Source organism: Tripterygium wilfordii, chromosome 22 (genome assembly GCF_013401445.1).
Source record: "Tripterygium wilfordii isolate XIE 37 chromosome 22, ASM1340144v1, whole genome shotgun sequence".
Taxonomy (NCBI): domain Eukaryota; kingdom Viridiplantae; phylum Streptophyta; class Magnoliopsida; order Celastrales; family Celastraceae; genus Tripterygium; species Tripterygium wilfordii.
The window spans coordinates 317122-337393 of record NC_052253.1 but is presented as its reverse complement, the minus strand read 5'-3'; the positions used below and the strand labels follow the sequence as shown (position 1 = coordinate 337393).

General features: G+C 36.0%; 1 protein-coding gene across 3 annotated transcripts; it reads left to right on the top strand.

Annotated features, from left to right (window-relative positions):
- Positions 1–99: 99 nt before the first annotated feature.
- On the top strand, positions 100–19784 carry LOC119991945 (two pore calcium channel protein 1). 3 transcript variants are annotated; one of them, XM_038838504.1, is made up of 24 exons: positions 100–425; positions 1295–1438; positions 1601–1708; positions 2141–2236; positions 2865–2995; positions 3516–3576; positions 3783–3949; positions 5923–6028; positions 6289–6366; positions 7395–7456; positions 9068–9140; positions 9686–9751; positions 9830–9973; positions 11120–11177; positions 11701–11808; positions 13114–13177; positions 14395–14563; positions 15207–15271; positions 15514–15604; positions 16639–16725; positions 16906–16980; positions 18594–18631; positions 18741–18848; positions 19282–19784. In XM_038838504.1, the coding sequence occupies exons 1-23, from the start codon at positions 300–302 to the stop codon at positions 18826–18828; spliced, it is 2205 nt and encodes a 734-aa protein (XP_038694432.1). In that variant the 5' UTR covers positions 100–299; the 3' UTR covers positions 18829–18848; positions 19282–19784. The 3 variants fall into 3 exon arrangements, with proteins under 3 accessions (XP_038694432.1, XP_038694433.1, XP_038694434.1); XM_038838505.1 differs by lacking the exon at positions 1295–1438; XM_038838506.1 differs by lacking the exons at positions 1295–1438; positions 1601–1708.
- Positions 19785–20272: the final 488 nt, after the last annotated feature.

The window sequence follows — 20272 nt, the reverse complement described above, 5'->3', positions numbered from 1 at the left end:
CATATTTGGGTCCCGTACTCAGCTCATTCTGGATTAGGGCCCAACTAACTTGGACTTTCAACACACTGCATTTAAGTCCAGCTAAGAGTAACACGTAAGACTCGGATCAGCTAACCGACAGCTCTCCCGTCCGTTTCCTTCCACTAAAAGATGGAAAGATCAAGATCCAGGATATTCAAGGAAGGTAATCGAATGTAGCCGTTTACAAACGACAACCATTCCGTAATTCTAAAGGGAAAGATCAACTTCAGGGATATCCAAAGCAGGACCTTGTCTCTGAGCTTTCGCATTATATATATATGGAGAGGCCACTTTTGGGCGGGGAGAGTAGCAGGACTAGTAGAAGAGACCGGCCGTTCAATCGTCGCTCCGATGCCATCGCTTACGGTTCGCCTTATGAGAAGGCCGCCGCTCTCGTTGATCTGGTCTTCCCTTACCTATCATTCAATTTTCTACTATTTTTTCAAGTTTTAATACCGTGTCTTCTTCTCGTTCTAGTTTCGATCATACTGTTGTTTGTTTGAGTCATCCTGTGTCCTGTTCTTGTTTGGATTTAGGTATTGCTTGTTTTCGATGAATTCTTTAATCCCGCTCTGATTTGATCATCTTGGAGTGAGGCGTTGTTGCTCGAACTCAACCATGCAAAAACTCGGCTCAATAGCTCGCGGATCGATTAACTATAATATAGTAGTTTATACAATATATGTATTGAGTGTATATGATATTCTGAGTAATTTTAGGAAACATGGTATTTTAATTGTAGTTCAGTTCAAGCTCGCAATCTTGTTATAGAAAACGAGCTGACGAATCGAGCTCGAACGTATCGAACTCTATATCAAATCTAGTTCGAACTCACATATACGTGCTCGAGCTCGAGCGTCTTCCTTTACATCTTAAGCCGAACTCGAAAAAGCCAGGGTTTGATTCTGCTCGATTCCAATACAGCCCTAGTAAGTAGTATCCATCTTGATGAATCCTATAAAGTATCATATAAATGTAAGTATTAGGATTATTAGTGTTCAAAATTCGAATTCTGCTACCGTGTATTAGTATATTACTATTTCTCCATTCTATAAAGGTTGCCCCATTCTTCAACTATTTCTCCTCTTGATTATTTCATGCATCAAACTCAGCAAAGAATTCAAATCATGCCATCCAATCTCTTATGTTGCTTACCAAATGGCCTATTTTAGTTTTGTCTTGACACTTTTCATAGACAAGACGTTTCTAAAATAGATTGTTAAAGAAGGTGTAACAGCCAAACGCATTCAAAGTTTAACAATGTGTTCTACAGGCTGAAGATGGAGTTGGTATACCTGAGGAAATTCTTGAACACTCTAGCTTTCAGAGTGCTGCGAAATTCTACTTCATCTTTGTTCGCTTTGATCTCCTTTGGACACTCAATTATTTTGCATTGATTGCATTAAATTTCTTTGAGGTTAGTGTCGTTGTTAATCACTGCTAGCAGTATTGCTCTTTCATAGTTGCCATTTAGCCAGTAAGGAAGAAGAGAAGAATAGAAACATCTAGAATATTGTCAAAATGCATACAAAGAATACTGTTAAGATGATTTAATTGTTTGCCTGGTTTTTCTGTGCAGAAACCATTGTGGTGTCAAAAGGATCCTTCTGATCCTTGTAAGGATAGGGACTACTACTATCTCGGGCAGTTGCCATACTTTACTGCCACAGAGTCTCTTATTTATGAGGTGTAACTGAAAATATTGACATGCCTTTTTCTTTTTCATAATTAAAATGTATTTGGCCTTTACGTTTCTGCAATTGAATTTAAATTCACACGAAATTGACAATTAGTTGAAAACTGCTTAAATTTTCAGAAATGAGTAGTGGTGGACAGTCTTTCTCCTGCCTTTTTTTTCCGGATGTTAATTGGGAAGAATTTGTATAACTTAGTAGAACTTTGTTTATTTTCTATTGATAGATAAGAGATTATGAAGTACGGGAGAGATGTTGCATATGTCTTACGTGTTTGCTACAATTCCATGTATCTTATTTTAGAATAAAAAAAACATTGTTCAACTACATGGTATAAGCTACTATTTTACCTTTCCTATGCACACTGTTACGTATTTGAGATATTGCCTTGTCCAAATTTCCTGAGTTTCTGCTTTGTTTTGCAGGGAGTAACTATTGTTATACTTGCTATCCACACACTGTTTCCAATCTCATATGAAGGATCCCGTATCTACTGGAAAAATCCTCTTAATCTATTAAAGGTGCTTGATTGTGCATATTTCTGGTATTTTTTTCCACTCTATTTATGGATGGTGGGCGATCTTCCCGGGTGATAAATATGTAGTGTCAGTCGATCTATTGTAGGTGAATTAAATTCCCAAACATTCTTATAGACGGTTGTAGATTCGGTAAAATGAATTAATATAATTTTATAAGTTAAGAGTTTGTAAGGTTGTAACAACTATTTCAAGCATTCAATTTGTATGTTGTACATGTTTAAGAGAATTTTGCAACTGTTATGTCCGCAATCATAGTGGCCATTTGCGATAACTGTAGCTCAACCACATTGCAATCATTATTTTATAATCTTTGATTTTGTTTATTTTTTTTTTACTTATTTGAATCGATAGTAAGATGGTGAAACTCTACGACAGAAGAAATTGTCATCTTCTTGTCATATGAATAGATTTTACAATCTCTCACTCTCTCTTGAATTGATTCTAAAACTTTCATCTTTCAACATTCCATTGACTTGACGTTCCTTAGTTCTTCAGTCCATAGCTGCCTTTTCCTTTCTATGGTAATGGCTTTTCTCCTTTTAGCTGAAGAAACAAGAAACTTCTTGAGGGTTTTTGATGGTTTCTAATGATATTGGGTTGAATTTTTCAGGTCTTTGGCCTGTTAATTTTGGTTGCTGATCTAGTGGTTTATGGTCTCTATTTGTCTCCAGTGGCATTTGATTCGCTACCTTTCAGGATTGCACCTTATATCAGAGTTATTTTTTTCGTATTAAATATTAGGTATGGTGTGATTATATGGATATTTGCCTAGTCAAATACAATCATTTTGGCACATACTCATATGCGCAGGTCACTAGTTTAATTCCTGAAAATAGTCTCTCCACAATTCACATATTATGTGGTGGTAAGGTATGCGTACATCTTGCTTGTCCCCGACCCCGCCAATTGCGGGAGCCTTGTGCACGGGAGTTGTTTACGTTTACACATATGCGTAGGTCTATGTGTATCTTTTGACTCGAGACTTATATTTCTTTTGGCCATGCATGGGAAAAGAGGAACAATAAGTTGAACGTGGGAAAAGAGGAACAATAAGTTGAACAATCGGAAGTTGTTCCTTCTCCTTCGCCATGCATGGGAAAAGAGGAACAATAAGTTGAACATCAGTAACAAAAAATTCTGTCTCTCTTCCACTACCATCAACTTTTTAAAGGAAATAATGGTCTCTGAGTCTTTTTTTTCTTGGGTCTAATATATTTCAGTTTACTTGACTTATTTATTTATCATTTTATATTCACCTCAGGGAATTACGAGATAGTGTCCGAGTTCTTGCTGGAATGCTTGGCACATACTTGAATGTCTTGGTTTGTTCTCCATCTATCATTATGCCTTTATCGCAATTGATCCCGCGTTTCAACTCTTGGAAGTTCGAAAACATATTTGGTGTCAACTTTTTTTAATTTGGATGACTTATTTCTATGTAGGTTTAAGATATCACATAATTGTTTGAGCACATTTGCAAAAGTTTCTCATCTCTTTCCTTGCTGTTGTCTGATTTCTTGTCTTGCAGGCTTTATGGCTCTTGTTTCTTCTGTTTTCCAGCTGGGTGGCTTATGTCATATTTGAAGACACCCAGCAGGGGAAAATGGTTTTTACTTCCTATGGTACTACATTGTATCAGATGTTTGTTTTGTTTACCACATCCAACAACCCAGATGTCTGGATACCTGCATACATGTAAGTGGGGTTCTTTGAAATAGATCTGTGATTTTCCCCCTATATCATTAGAGTTCATTTCCACTTCTGTTTCTAACTTAATGTTTCCTGCCTTCTTGGAATTTTTTTCCGGGAGGGGAGGGTGGAGAGGTTGGTCAACAAAGGTCAGTGGCGTACCTGAGTCCTCTGGGCCCCGGGTGAACTTTTTAAAATGGACTCTCTGAGAAAAAATTTAATGTCGTATATTACTTAAAAATATGAATTTTGTAACATTTTAAAATGCAAAATCACTAATTATGTTGGTGTAATAAACTTTTTTTGGGCAATCACTTTCAATAGACAATATAACTAACTCATTTAGTATTTCTTGCGACTACTATAATATTAATAGTCTAGTATTTTTTCTAAAATATGGGGCCCTGGGCGACCGCCCGTCTCGCCCGCCCCCAGGGACGCCCCTGGCAAAGGTAGATGTATTTCATTTTATCAGTACCGCTAAATTACAAGAATCATATGCCATATGACTAAATTTTTATGCGCTGTACCCTCAGCAATTTTTGGGGTGACCTTGAGAGCCAGTAAAAGGAGGGCTTTTGATGGGCAGAAACTAGTTTGAGTGTCCTAGAAGATATATGGTTAAAATTTCCTTGTAATTAATATATTTGGTATAATTTGATTGATGAATAGTTTTTTATTAGATATGACAGAAAACTTTGAATATAGATTTTGATTTGAGGAACATACCTGCTTGGTATGTTTGCAAAAAATAAATGAAAAAGGTCAATAGTGGGTTTTTAGTCAGAATAAATGTCTGACTTCCATATGAGTTCTTTGCTAGACCCATTAGATCTCAGATTCATGCAGACTCTGGAGTTATCTTTTTTCGGTAAAAGACAAGATACATCTCCTATGCTTTATTGAACAAGATTCGATGCAACAAATTTTGCATCTGCACAAATATGAAACTTTCCATAATGATGATTTGCTGAAGGGTTATGCAAAGGAGAACATTGCCCGTAAACAATGTTTTAAATTGGGAAAAAGTAAAGAAAAAGCTGGCCATGAAAGATGAAGATAATGATAATGTTACTGGGTGTGGATTATGGAGGAGTTTCATTGAATACCCCATAGGAGTGGACGTTGGAGAAGAGTCTTTCATTTAAGGAACCATTTACAGCATCTGAATGTCCCCAGCTTGCAGATTTTTTCCCCACAATTCTTTTAGATATTACATTATGATGCGGTCCATTAGAAAAGAAAAAAAAAAGATGATACATTATCATGTGAATATTTATTTAAGTCTCACAGCTTTGCAGAATTCAAGATTCTCAATGCTCGGGTATAAAGATTGGTAGAATGTTTTTATCGCAGGACTTATCTCATGCTTGCATCTTTTAGTTCTTTATGTGAAATTTATGAGATAGCTTGCTAGTTTTGGAACAAATATTTGCCACTAAGGTAGAATATGAAATACTGATCCCCCATGGATTAATGTTTCGCTCTTATCCTTGCATGCATATGATACAGCCAAGATTGAAGATTCAAAATAGATTATGAGTAAAATCATTACAAGGGTGGACAAGTCTAGGTTATTAGGAAGTAATTTCAAAATAAGAGAGGGAATTTTGTGTTTCTCCATAACTTTTGAAGTATGCCATTATTTAGAGAAAATGAGAGAGTGAGGTCTCTGTTTTGCACCTTTTGCAAAGCTCTAATGCTGCAGTTTCTTTGAATGCACTCCTTGATTTTCACTTCATAAATTGCTTATTCGTTTCTTATGTTTGTTGTCAAACTGAACACTGCCTAATGTCACTCCCATCCCCTTCATTTATGACCCAAGCGGACACATAGGGGCAAGTTTTTCTTTAGATTTTATAATCTATTTTAATAATTTGGAGTGCTAATATTATGGCACAGTTCCATTGATGCTTATTTGATGGAGTTTTTTTGTATGACTGAAAATGCATTCTATACCATGATTATTTTCTGTTCAGGCAATCGCGCTGGTACTCGCTGTTCTTTGTACTTTATGTACTATTGGGAGTCTACTTCGTCACAAACTTGATCCTTGCCGTTGTTTATGACAGCTTCAAAGGTCAGGTATAGTTTTTCTCATCTTATATTATGTTCTCATTTACTTTTTTCCATTCAAAAAAAATATTATGTTCTCATAAATATGAAGAATAGCGCAAGTGCAACATGCTCATCATGTTATTTATTAAGATTAACTATTTACTGAGTGTCACACAAATGAAATTTATAAGGATTTTCCTTGAATTCCCACGAGTATGATACAATGAACATTCTTTTGATATGTGGATAGAGTACGATGAACATGCTGTCATCTTGTTTTGATGTAGCTGGCAAACCAAGTTTCTGATAGGGACAGTATGAGGAAAAAGATGCTGGGAAAGGCTTTCAATCTTATTGATAAGCAGGTAAGCATAACACTCTGCTCCTCTTCATTCGGTGTTATTGATATGTTCCACATGGAGGCTATATCTCTCTGCTCAAATATTTATTTCATTGCTTTATCACTTTAAATATACCAGAAGGATATGATTTGCACATAATTCTAATGCTTCTCAATATTATTCTTCATGTCTGAATCAAAGTCTGGTTTTAAGGAATTTTTTTTTTTCTGTTAAAGTATAAATCCTCTTGTTCTTATTCCCTAGTGTCTCTTAACTTAGTTGCCTCGATGGCATTTTAAGTGAGGGTAAACAGTAGGTCACAAGGATCGAGAAATTCAGTCAAAATAGTTTGGTTAGTGTAACAAGGACCTTGGAATGTATTAGAATTGATGAATGGTTAGTCTTAGTTTGTTTTCTCTTTCTACTCGGTTATTCGTCTGTTTTTCTTTCAAGGCTGCTATTGTGAATTTGTTTACTTAAAGTTTGAACTTCTATTGCTTCCTAATGAATGATATTTATTGAAAAAGGTTAGCTATTTTGTGATACTTTAGAAACACCAATGATTTCAATTGAAGAAGAAGGGATCCAAACTTTGTTCACTGGATTGAAAAGACAATGCGGTGAGACTCTTAGAAGGGCGGATGGTTCAATGGTAATTTGTGAGATTGTTATGCAACATACTAATCCTGGGCATATTGGAGGGAATTGTGAGCATTCTTCAATTTGTTTGAATTATGTTTTATTTTGGGCGGTTTTGTTGACATTAAGAGTATGGAAGAAGAAGGTCCTTTACGCCACTCTCCACATTGTACGGAAAATTCGTTGATGTTCCCTATCAAAACCCTTATTAGATGATAAATTTGTTTTCCTGATGTGACTACATTTCTGCAAATTTAGATTGTTTGTTACAAATTTTTTTATTACTTCCCAATGGTGCTTTTTTATTATTATTTATTGACAAGACAGTGGTGATTCTTTACTTGGAAATATTCATTTAGCTTTTATGATGTTGCTAGATCTTAACAAAGCCCTGTTTTTTCTTGCTTTGACAGAATGTTGGATTCCTTAATAAGGAGCAATGCATTCAACTATTTGAAGTGTTGAACAACTACAGGTTAAATGCTTCCAAATTATGATTGCTTTTAAAAAATTGACCTTCTGCTTCTTTTGATTGTCAGGGAAGTGAACAACACCATTTTGTGAGAGGTTTTGGTTTCTATTTTTTGTAAATATCTAGACAAAAGGTAAAAGACCTCCATTTAGTATTTATAGACTTGGAGAAGACATATGATAAGATGCCTAGATAAGTAATGTGGTGGATTTTAGGAGTCTCGATTAGTTATATTACTATGATCAAGAATATGTATGAAGGAGTTGTAGCTAGTGTTAGGACTAATAGAGGAGTTACATGGGAGTTTCCCACTACAATAGGTTTGCGCTTGTTCCTCTTTGTTATAGTGATGAATGAACTCTCATGACATCCAAGGTGAGGTACCTTTGGTGCATGTAGTTTGCAGATGATATAGTTATCGTGGATGAGACAATATTGAGAGTTAACTCAAAACTTGAGATATAGAGGCAAGCCTTAGAGTCTAAAGGATTTAAATTAAGTAGAACTCAAACACAGAATATATGAAATGTAAGTTTAGTTACAGCATGCTGAGCGCAACCAAATGATTGAATTAGAAGTGAGAGTAGTAACAAAAAGTAAGATTTTTAACTGTATTGGCTTGATTTTTCAAGATGAAGGAGACATTTGTGGAGATGTAGCCAAATAGGATTAAAAACGGGTGAATGAAATGGAGGAGTGCATCCAAGGTTTATGCGACCAAATGATTCCTTTTTAAGGTTGAAGGGAAAGTTCTATAAGTCAGCTGAACGACCCGTGATGATGTATGGTTCTAAGTGTTGGGTTATTAAGGGACGACATATCCAAAAAATGCATGTAGGAATGCAACTGTTTTGTTGGATGTATGGCCATATGAGGGAAGATAGGATAAGAAATGAGATTATTAGATTTAAGATAGGAGTAACACCAATTGAAGATAAGTTGCGTGAAACAGTTTAAGATATTATGGACATGTATAACAGTGAAGAGAAATGAGAAAATTTGTATAGGAGAGAGTAGGAAGCGAAGATGAAGACCTAAAAAGACGTAGGGAACCTTTTTATGAGTAACTACACATGTTTTACACAAAAGCAGAGTTTGATTGTTGGATATCAATTGCTTTAGACCTGCCTTTTCCATTTTCACCAGCTCACTTATTCTCATGTTAAGACGTGGGGTTTTCTGCACATGATCGAATTCAATCTACGATGCGTCGATGCCTGATGGAGTTGTGTTACGTGTTTATGTTGAAAACCAAATGGGTGTAACAAGAAACGAGTAAAATTCAAGAGGGTGTATGCCTGTTTTCCTTTTGTCTGATTAATATATACTAATGATGCTCTTGAATTCAAATTGTTTTTTACGATACTTGAATCGGCCTGAAGCTTTCTCTGTAGTTGAAGGGTGAGTAATTGCTTTTTTTGCTCCAACTGTATCTCCACCATTTTGTTGATAATTGGAACTAGGAAAATGCAGTTTTCCATATGTTAATATGGCTGTTTGTACATGAAATCAACTTTTATTCCATTATCAACATTTTTCTTTCTATATCTTAGTCATGATTATGATAGTGGTCTTGTGAATATGTAAGTTACGTTTTGATCTATATTGTTTCAGGACTTTGCCAAAAATATCAAGAGAGGAATTCGAGTTGATATTTGATGAACTGGATGATAGTCATGACTTCAAGGTATGCTCATTCCTTTAAAATTTTGGTTGAAATAAGTAATGGAATGGTTTTTCCTTGTCACCATTGTACAGAGTTTATGGAGTTCATCCTAGATTAAACAAAACAGGGGCGAAAAAGGCGTTCAGTTGATAGTGTCACTAGGCTAGTTTTTAACTGTTTCCTCGTTCTTAAAATAAGAAGTTTATATATGTAATTCAGTTAGGTGATCTACTTGCCTTCTTAGCAACTTGAAAAGGCTCTACTCATTAATATATAAACAAATAGAATGCAATTAAATTTATAAGCCTAAAAAGTTTCTCAACGAAATTTATCACTAATTTTTTGACATTCAACCTCTTAGCTTCGATATTTTCCCTGGATTGACAAATTCTTTGTTATATTAATTATTTTCCTGTGCAATCCGATTTTAATTATTATCCTTGGTAGGCGTGCTGCCTCGTTTATTTTCAACTGCTTGTATCTGGGAATTATATTATTTGGATACCGTTATTTACTGTTGATTCCCCTCAAATTGTTTATAAAACTTAATATTCTCTCATTTGTAGATCAACTTGGACGAATTTGCTGACCTTTGTAATGCTATTGCCCTCAGATTCCAGAAGGAGGATTCTGTAAGTTAGTGTTGCTCTTGAAGTGAAATATGTATTGAATTCTGCTTGCATTTCTTACACTGTTTGTTCTGGTTGCAGGCATCATGTTTTGAAAATTTTCCATCGGTATATCATTCACCGTTATCAGAAAAGCTAAAAGCCTTTGTACGCAGCTCCAGATTTGGATACTTAATATCCTTCGTTCTCGTAGTGAATCTTGTTGCTGTTATTATTGAGACAACGGTATGATGTTTTTGCTTTTTTTTCCCCCTTATCAGCATACCAGTATGGATTCTTTGAGAATTTGATATTTGCATGTTCAATATTTAAGTTAATTTCCTTGGTTGATGCATTTACCATAACATTCAATTCTATTTTTAGCGGGTCTTAGATGCTCTTTATTGTTAAGCTCATGCAGTACGGTTGAAGTTAACTTTTTTCCCAAATTGCGTCTTTGAAAGACGATCTAAAAACCAAACCAGCCTGACTAATTTGACTGGTAAAACCTGATCTAGTTGGATCTCAGGTCAAAGTTGTTCCCCCAACCTCAGATACTACCACACCAGTCAAGACTGGTTAAACTGATTATTTTCCACCGGTGCAGGTTTATCACACTTGCTTGATTTGTATGCAAAAATTGTAAGCATAAGCAAATATTGTTTAGAAGTACTTCTATTAGTTTATTTAAAATCTCTTTGGTGGTGGCTGGAACCATCGAGGAGGACCTGAAGGCTTGGATGATCTCGAGGTCAATTGTTTTTCGAATCACAGAAAGATGGTTCATTATATACCTTTTTCATTTTTAACAAATTTGGAAATAGAAGAACCAAAGTGTTTTTTAGGGGGTAGAATTCACTTTACTATGGATTGGCGGTTTACTTTGTTTGGATGTTCAATTCCGATTGGCACCAACAATGTGTATTTACCACTTCATCGTCATCTGAGCCTTTATCCCAAAAGTTTGGGGTCAGCATATATTTACCACTTAACCTTAAGAAACAAGAGATGATAGAGGAGGGCCTTTGAATGATTTGCTTTAGAGGTTGGGATAAATTTCTTGTCCTGCTGACTGAGTGGGACCGAAAATTGTTGCAACACTAAGATCTTTCACCGAAGTCGCTTTTTGATATTGGCAAGTGACATCCAGTCTGTGCCCATTCAATCCGATGGTAGTTAAATAGACACATACCTTTGTCTTTGTGTGAAAAGAATTTATTATGCACTTGCTCATTTTATAAGCTCTTATGTTCCCTTTTACATGGTTGGAATCAAATGAATAAGTGACCTTTTTGCCAGCATATGTTCACTTAGATTTTGATGAAAAGCTATGTGGCATACAGGTTCAGTTGACTATTCAAGTACTAACCTGATCATGATACTGTATTGCAGCTTGATATCGCAAACAATTCTGCTCAGAAGGTGTGGCAAGTTGTGGAGTTTGTTTTTGGTAAGCTCAATACATTTATTTAATTTCTTCTTTTATACATCTCAGTAAAGAGGTCCACCTTCTAACACTTACATAAGTAAGATGATGGTGGTGAATAACAAGCAGAGCTAACTGCAAATGATCAGGAACAAGAATTGGCCGCAATTTACTTTGTCTGTGGTAGTGCTTAAACTGGAACAGTCAAAGGAAAAATTTTAAAGTTCTAGTGGATTGCTTTATGCAGTCCCATTGCTTTGATGATATTTTCCTCTTAACATACTTGTAAGCCAGTATTGAACATTGTACCCATCTCAGTTAGTAATGATGGGAATTAGCCCATAATGAAAGACCTTTGGTTAAATTGGATTTTAAGGTGAAGCATTTATAGTCAACTGCTTTCTCCCTCCCCCTCATTTGTTGCGTGCTTGTAATGGTCTTTTATGCATTTTATGCTCGCTGATGTTGTGGCAATTTTTGATGTGCCATCAGTATTTTCTGGCTCAGTTTTCTGTTTCTAGTTCATGAGTTAATTTTTCTCCTACAGGTTGGATATACATGCTTGAAATGGCTTTGAAGGTGTATGCATTTGGATTTGAGAATTATTGGAGGGATGGTCAAAATTGTTTTGATTTTGTGATCACATGGGTTATAGGTAACTACTTCAGACGATCATATTTGAGCTGTTAATGTTTTCAATGTTTTCCCACAAACACATTCAAGCAAATGCGCACATCTTTTTTGGATTATACTTTACGCTTTTTGATAAGTTAGAAAATTGGAAAAGATGTTCATAGGAAGACTAATGAAGGGGCCCTTAGATAAAAAGAGATGCATAAGATTATTAACTAAGAAAATCGTGGATAAACTTTGAGAAAGAAGAAATTTGAGACTGAGTGTTAATTGAAGTTTATTATTATGGGCTAAATTGTTCACAGAAATTTGATTGCTGTTGGTTTATTAATTATAGTTTTCAGCATATGCAGTGCATGTAAGACGACATAAACTAATTATTGCAAATAGTTTTTCTGCCCGTAAAGAGTATTAATAGATCTAAGGTAAGAGTAGCACCAATTGAAGATAAGTTGCGTGAAAACCGGTTAAGATGGTATGAGCATGTACAATGCAGAGATAGGCGGTGCAATGTTGTGGAGAATCGAAAGAATATGTATAGGAGAGAGTAGGAAGTGAAGAGGAAGACCTAAAAAGACATGGCTTGACGTAGTATGAAAGGATATGGATTCAATAGGAGTTGATGAAAGTATGATCCTAAAGAGAAATGAATGGCGGAAACGAATACACTTAGTGGATTCCGTTGATTTTCTCATAGACTCATGTAGGAAACCTCAAACTTTTGGGATAAAGGCTCAGATGATGACGTTGAATATCTTTCTACTCATTATTAATTTATTATGTATACCTAGGTTACTTTTCATTGTTTCTCCTGTTGTACTTGCTTTCCTTTTGAGGGACCACCTTGGTGCTTCAATAAATTTCTTTTTCGTTCAAAATAAGAAGTTGCTCCACCGGTTCAAACCACAAAATAAGAAGTCTTTCCAACATTTGGGGGTAAGACTGCGGTACATCTGCTGCTGCTGAACTCATGGGGGCAAAAATAATCTTAGGGCACATAGCAAGTGGTATGCTCTTTGGGTTTGATGTTTCTTGTCCTGCATTGGAATTCAATGACTAAACATAGTAATGACCTTTAGGGAACACTTATTTTCATCTTACTTTTTCTTGACGACAAGAATCAAATTTCTGTGATATTCTTTACAATTGTTTAGGTCGCAATGTATCAGTGCTAAACTAGATGACAGTTCATAGATTGCATATATTTTCTTCCTTTCCTGTATTTTATTTGTTGTTACAGTAGGTGAAGAGAAAATCATTTTGTCAATTGGGGTTCTCTTCCATTAGGTTGCATCATACTTTGCTGACATGTGAATTTATGGTGCAGTTATTGGAGAAACCATAACATTTGCATCCCCTAAGGGGCTGACCTTTCTTTCAAATGGAGAATGGTATGTAGACACTTGGAATCCCGTATGCATATCATGGAATCTTATGGTATCTTCACATGTTGCATAAGCAGGGTCCCCATGCCCCCTTTTCTTAGAAAATGAATATTTTCTTGCATGAAGTAACGAATGTAGAATTATGGATTCCGAGGAGCTGAACAGTATTCTTCAATGGTCAACATTCTGGTTGTTGATTCTACGGTTAGACAGAGGGTGGGAATGGACTTAAAATGGGGGCTAAATGGAAAATAGGGAGCAATACGGTTGATTTGGGTCGTAAAACATTACTCTAAAGTTTGAAGTTTGACCAAACAGACCCTTCAAGAGCTTATAGATTAAGAGATAAAAATGTAATCTATTTTTTTGATACAGAAAACTTGGTGACCAGATGGTTGGCATTATCGTACCAATGCTGAACTTTTGGGGTCAAGAAGCAAATCAGTTTCAAACTTTTTAAGTTCTGATCATATTAAACTATATAAATGGCTTGGATTTAGAGTTCGCACAGTTCCTTGTTATGCTCTTCGCTCCTCCTTTTCTTGGTCTCTTTATGATGGCTCGTGTATAAAACTTTCAACCATCTTGCACCTGGCACTCTTTCTGAACGTGTTACGGGCATTTCATAATTTTATTAATCCCTGCCATGTTTTTACGTTTTGATGCCCTCTCATTTAGATTCAATCAGTTCACGAGCTAATAGTTATGTCCCAAATTCATTTGTTAAAATATAAAGAGGTTTTCCAGCACTGTTAGGGTGGACTACCGGACTCAAGTTTTCGTCCAGTTTCTTTACAGTTGTACCATAGGGTCGGGGAAGAATTTTGGATAGAAGAAACCAGTTAATAATATGAAATGATGGCACCAATCTCAATCTTTTACATGTTGGACAATTATGATTTGTTTTATATATTGTGATGCGTAGAAGTCCATGCTAGTTCAAGCTAACGTTTGAATTTTGCTGATCAAAAGGTAATTTACATTTTTTATCGTGTACTCTGGATATTGCTTTTATCTGAATGGGGATGTTGCATCTTAAGTTCTTCCAATAAGTAAAACATTCATTCATGTGTTACGGAATAGACTTCTGTCAGATTCCTTCCTTTTTCTAAGTCTTAGCTTGCAAACAAACTTAGTTTTGCACATATATGTGTGTGTGTGTGTGTGTGTGTCTGAAAGTGTGTCCCTGTATCTTCAACTGCCTCATTTGTTCTTGTCAACAGGATTCGCTACCTTCTTCTCGCAAGATTGTTAAGATTAGTCCGGCTTTTGATGCATGTCCAACGGTACCGGGCTTTTGTTGCCACATTCTTAACCCTCATTCCAAGTCTAATGCCATATCTGGGCACCATTTTTTGTGTCATGTGTATATACTGCTCTCTTGGTGTACAGGTAGTCATAACCTTCTCGTATATCAAAAGTAGTTGTATTCCAAATTTGATTATCCTGTTCTTTAGTGATTCTATTTATTGTCATACACTTTGTAATGTTCTCTTTGCTGTTTTTTTTTCATTTTCTTCTAATCTTCGTCAGTTTTATGCATCAATATTAGAGTAAGAGTCTCAAAACATTTTACCCTTGAATTTACTCCAAAATTATTTCTACATTTTTATCTACTAAAAATGTCTCTTCACTACCAAGTAAGAAATCAAAAGATCTAAATAATACAAATTTACTATGAACTAAAGCTTTTAGGATAGATGGTGTTTCACCTAGTATTTGTGCCCTTGGCACCAGTTGCTTGGTTTGAAACCCCCCTCAACCTGTAATGATTCATTTGCTGGGCCGCCCAAATCTGGCCCATGTGTAGGGTAGTGCTATAGTAGGGCTAATATGTTTTTCTCGTTGTGAATTCAAATAATGGTGGTAAGGTCAAAGTTTTTTATCTAAATTTAAATTGTATGTTTATGCTAGTGCTTGTAGTCATTTTCACCATAGGAGACGGCATATCCTCAAGGCACCCAGTGTTTTTTACACAGATTTAGTTAGATATTTTTCTCACTATTGGTGGTATACCAAATTATGCAATTTGTAGATTTTTGGGGGTATCGTCAATGCTGGGAACCCCAAGTTGGAAGCGACGGAGCTTGCTGAGGATGGGTATCCTTTTTCTTTCTGCGCAAGATTTTTGTTGCCTCTGATAGTTTTGATTTGGTGCAGATTATAGTTCTCATCTTTCTTGTAGATTACTACTGTAAGGCAGTGTCTTTCCAGGAACTCTTGATAATCATCAAATCATTTATTGATACTTTCTTTTGGTGGATTCATAAGACCTTACATTTGATTATTTTTCTGCAAGAGGTTTTCTAGGACTATCCAAATTGTTTTTCTTGACAAAGCAGTTATCTGCTCTTCAATTTCAATGACTATCCAAATGGCATGGTGACACTTTTTAATCTGCTAGTAATGGGAAATTGGCAAGTGTGGATGCAGGTATTACTTTCGTGTCATTTCCCCCTTTCTTTTTTGAACATAATCTCCAGTGTCTTATTGTTTTTGTTATCATATAAGTAGATGATATGAGTATATCCGTACCTATTTCTCACACTTGTTTACCTGGCACCCAGAGGAGTGAGTTCTTATCTCACACTTGTTTACCTAATTCTCTTTTTGTTGCACATAGCTATGAACCTTTGAGGTTCTTTATATTTGCAGCTATAGTTATTGAAGATTGTTACATAAATCTTGATTGCAACTATGGTGAGATAAAGAATCTAACCATGCTTCAATGACTGTATATCCCTGGCTCAATGGAACAATCTTTTCACCAAAACACCTTTTCAAGAGGAGCACTATTAGTCTGAGTGGTCAACCTCCTCGCCATGTTGCTTTCGAGCAAGAGTTTGAATCCACGTCCTTGTTGAACTATTGAGGGGGGAAAAAGCAGGATACCGTATCAAAAATAAATTATCTTTTGTAGAGCGGTCTTTTCCAATTAGAATATTCCAAATGTGCTTTAGGATTTTATTTGGTTGCATGCCATCTCACCTGGTCTGTGGCACAAGATGTGTTTGCCTTGATTATGAGCCAGTAATGCGCTTTTCTTTTTGTATTGTGTATGCTTATATATGCAGATATATTTACTTGAATATTAGTCCTATGTGATTCAGGTTGCCTAGTCATAAGCCCATTCACTGATGAAAAGTTATGATACAGCGTCATGGTTTTATAAGCATGATCAAACAAATCATTTTAGCCTATACTCATCAATGGTGCCACTTTTCTATAAACTTCAATCAGCTTCAGTGTCAGCCAGCTGATGCTTGCCATGTGTTCTGAAAAAAAAACACATACATGAAATTCTGGAAAAATCTGTGCTGGGCAGAAAATGGCTTGAATCATTTGGTTTATGATTTTTCTTTAAAAAAATAGGATTATAAACATGAAAAGTTTTATCATTTCTGCCTTCCATGCTCTTTATGTATAGAGTCTATGTGGATAACTAACTTTTGCCATGTACATTTCAGAGCTACAAAAAATTAACAGGAACTTCTTGGACCCTGGCATATTTCATTAGCTTCTACCTGATAACCGTTCTTTTGCTTCTGAATTTGGTAAGTTTTATTCAGTGGCACTATATTATTTTATCTCTAATATAAGGAAAGATTTCATAAACTGTAAGATCTTTTTGTGATCACTGTCATGGTTATTGAATTTCTATTGACTAACATGGTAAAACCAATGCATGTTTTTCAATGCCTCAATCTTATAATCCTTGTTCTGGTATATCTCAGGTTGTAGCTTTTGTCCTGGAGGCATTCTTTACTGAAATGGACCTTGAAACATCAGAAACATGCGAAGAGGAAAAGGTTAGTACCAGTTGAACTTCCTTTCAGAAACATAAGTACAATGTTACTGGGACCTTAATTAAAAGAAGGTGAAAAATGTAGTTGGTATTTTCAGTACTGCTGCTGCAAAGTGTAGAGAGTAATTCAGTGCTCTAGACTTCCACAGTGCTCAAGGCTTTGCAAGGGAGTACTTGCGGAACTTTACACCTGCTATGCCAGGTTGTTTCTTTGGTTTAACCCTCGATGCAAACGCTGCAACAAAGTAGCTTATCAATTGCCCCCAGGCTGCCCTAGTCATGTAAAATAGTTGTTATTAATGGTTCCACAAATCGGGTGTGAACTGTTCTGAATGCTCATGAGTTTCGGTATTACTAAATCTTGGCATACCAAGAATGATAGATGTAAGGAAATAGATGAATACATACTCCAGGCATTGCACAGGGAAAAGATTAGTAAATATGATCAACTCCCAGATGTAAAGCCATTAACATACCTTTTCAATAACGGGATAGTTTCCTTAATAGCCGACTCTATGAAGGTTCCTGAAACTGAAGCTACTGTATGTTAATATCTTCCCAGTTTCCCTGCTCTATAACTTAGGCACATGTTGGAATTGGGGCACTGATGTAGGAGGACCATTAATATAGGCTTTTATAAGTTAGTCTATTATTGGGTTAATTTTAAGTAAGTTTCTTTTAGTTTTCATACCAAGGGTATTGTCGGAATTTCCAGATATGTTGGAATTTCGAATTTAGTAATAGTTATTTGTTTTGAGAGTCTTTTATTAGGTTATTTTGTTAAGTCAAGTCCTAGTTATAATTGGAGTCATATTAGTTTACTTTTAGGGATCCTAGTTTTATTTGAAGGAAGTTTCTTATGTAATTAGGATTACTAGGAGTCTATATATATAGATGCAAGTCAAGAATAAATGATAATGAGAGTTTTTATACAAATTTGCTATAGGAGAGATTCCTTATACACGCTCGGTGAGAGGCTGAGAGGGGAAGGTGAGTTTATCCAACCCTACCTGAGAGATTCAGGGTACCTTTTGTTTGATTCAAAAAAATTCAAGAATTTTGTTCCAGTTTCAGACCTGGGAATTGTGAATTTCTGTCCTAGGGTTCTTAAATTTTGGGTTAGGGTTTTGGTTGCTCAATCCTAAACAAATTCTACATTGGTAGTTTCAAAAACTACATCAGGCACTAAGGCCTGTTTGATAACTCTTCATATAGTAGTTGCTTCTGCTGCAGTACTTTTTTCTCTTCAGCCACATTAGTAATGCCTTTAACTCAATTTAGGGTTCAGTGGAGTTTAGGTGGAGAATGAATGGTAGGTTTGGAATTCCAATGCTGTTTGCAATGAGAGTTCCTTGCACCATCTGAATTGATTAATTTTACGGTGGCAAGTGCTGTTATTGCAGTGTGATTTTATTTTTGTTGGAAAAAGTGTGTACTATTTAGGCATCACAAGATTATAAGTAGGTTTAAAACCCAGGTTGTGGTGTGAACTTAGTTGATTGGTTAAGTTGTTTTTCCTTCTGAAACAATGACTCAATTTCTAGATTTTTCGAGATTCCAGTTGAAATTTGATATAGATTATCTAAATTTAATATCAATTTTACCATCGCATTCCAGGAAGAGGGAGCTGGAAAGGAACGACGCCGATCTCTTGGGTATGTACCTCTTGCAAGCTACAAACTAATGTAAAAGGTTTGCGTTTAAATACAATCTAAACTTAAAGTGCTACTTATCATTTGGACTGGAATTTTGGGTTTGGTGCAGCACAAAAACTCGTAGTCAGAGAGTTGATATTCTTCTCCATCATATGTTGAGTGCTGAGCTGGATCAAAAGGAATCGGCCAATCCATAAGTTCTCATTTATTATTTTCGGTAAGTAACATGTTTGAATTTTTTTTTTCTTCTGATTTCACAGGTTTGATGAAAATGGCGAACCCTTGGCCTAGTGATAAAGTTGCCTCGCACAACCTAGAGATGATGTATTCAGTTCCTAGAAATGACCTATCTGCTAGGCACGAATTAGGATAGGGCTCTACTTTCCCTACCCTGCCTCCATTTTAGGGAAATATGCGAGCATGTTACTTATCTCTTGATACTTCCTATATTTCCAACTTGATCTTTAGATCAATCACCTACCATGAAACATGGTTTTATACTCTTACTATGTTTTTCCCAGGATAATTTGAGCATCTGCATAGAAGTATGAGTGAAGTATAAATGATTTCTTTTCACCTTTTTCTGTCTTGCTAAAAATTATTACAATTACTTGCCCTTGCAATCCAAGTACATCTTATTGTTTATGCAGGGAGTTCCTGCTGCTTCACTGGAAAAGCATTCATGATGAGAGATCAGAATGCTCGTTTGCGCCTGTGGCAAAGTGCCCCTTGTCATTAGGTTGGACGCTTTAGGCTGGGATAAAAGTTCTACTAGAGGGGGCCAGGTAATTCAGAGGATGGGCACTTCCTTGGATCTGAACATACAATTTGCGTGAACTTTAACTTTTTTATGTGGTCTTCGTCCGGATGTGTATTAAACTTATCTTCCACTAGCTCGTTATCATCTCTCATGATGATTTCAAGCATTTTCAGATGTAGCTATGAATTGAGCAGTTTGGTCATTGGTGTAGCTAGGATTAGGGTCGCCAGATTCTGCATTTTGATTTAAATTTGCAATTTTAGTTCCTTTTAACAGGGTAGAGGGAAAGATGACTTGTCAGGAATCTCAAAGCAGTCAAGCTGGCTTTTCCCAGTGTCCTTGTTTGTTTGGCCTTATCTTCAGTCAACCCCCTAAAACGCTCATTTTTCTGCCCCTTTTTATCTCTATGCATGGAAACACTTTCTTTGCCAGTGGAATTATCGTTTTAAGCGTCACATCGTAGGTCTTTTTTTAATAAGAATCACAAATTGGGTTGTGCTTTGTTAATTGGTCGAATTTCGTAGTCGACAAAATTTCTCTCTAGTCAAAAGATTCGAATTGGGAGCCACTTAGATCTTATTTAAATAGAGGGGGACATACATTCTTCATGGAGTCCCCCATGTAGAGTCTGGAGGTATCTTGGCAGGTCTTTCATTGAGGTTTTGGGTTCTGGAACTAGAACCCTCAAGATCCAAGAGTGTTTTTAGGTTATGATATGCATTGACACGCAGCCATGCAAGTAGAGGTTGGAAGGTCTGTTGCATGCCTTCACACCTGTTGAAAGAAGAAAAGTCTTTTGCATGCCTTCACACCTTTTGAAAGAAGAGAAGTGTGTGCCCAGTGGAAGGCAGAGTTTCAGCCATGGACTCTGGCAACACCAC

Excerpts from the sequence above, each read along its gene's own strand:
- LOC119991945 (XM_038838504.1), top strand. The coding sequence starts at position 300 with ATGGAGAGGCCACTTTTGGGCGGGGAGAGTAGCAGGACTAGTAGAAGA. Across the intron at positions 1,439-1,600 it reads TTGCATTAAATTTCTTTGAG|AAACCATTGTGGTGTCAAAA; the intron begins GTTAGTGTCGTT and ends TTTTCTGTGCAG. Across the intron at positions 15,272-15,513 it reads ACGGAGCTTGCTGAGGATGG|TTATCTGCTCTTCAATTTCA; the intron begins GTATCCTTTTTC and ends TTGACAAAGCAG.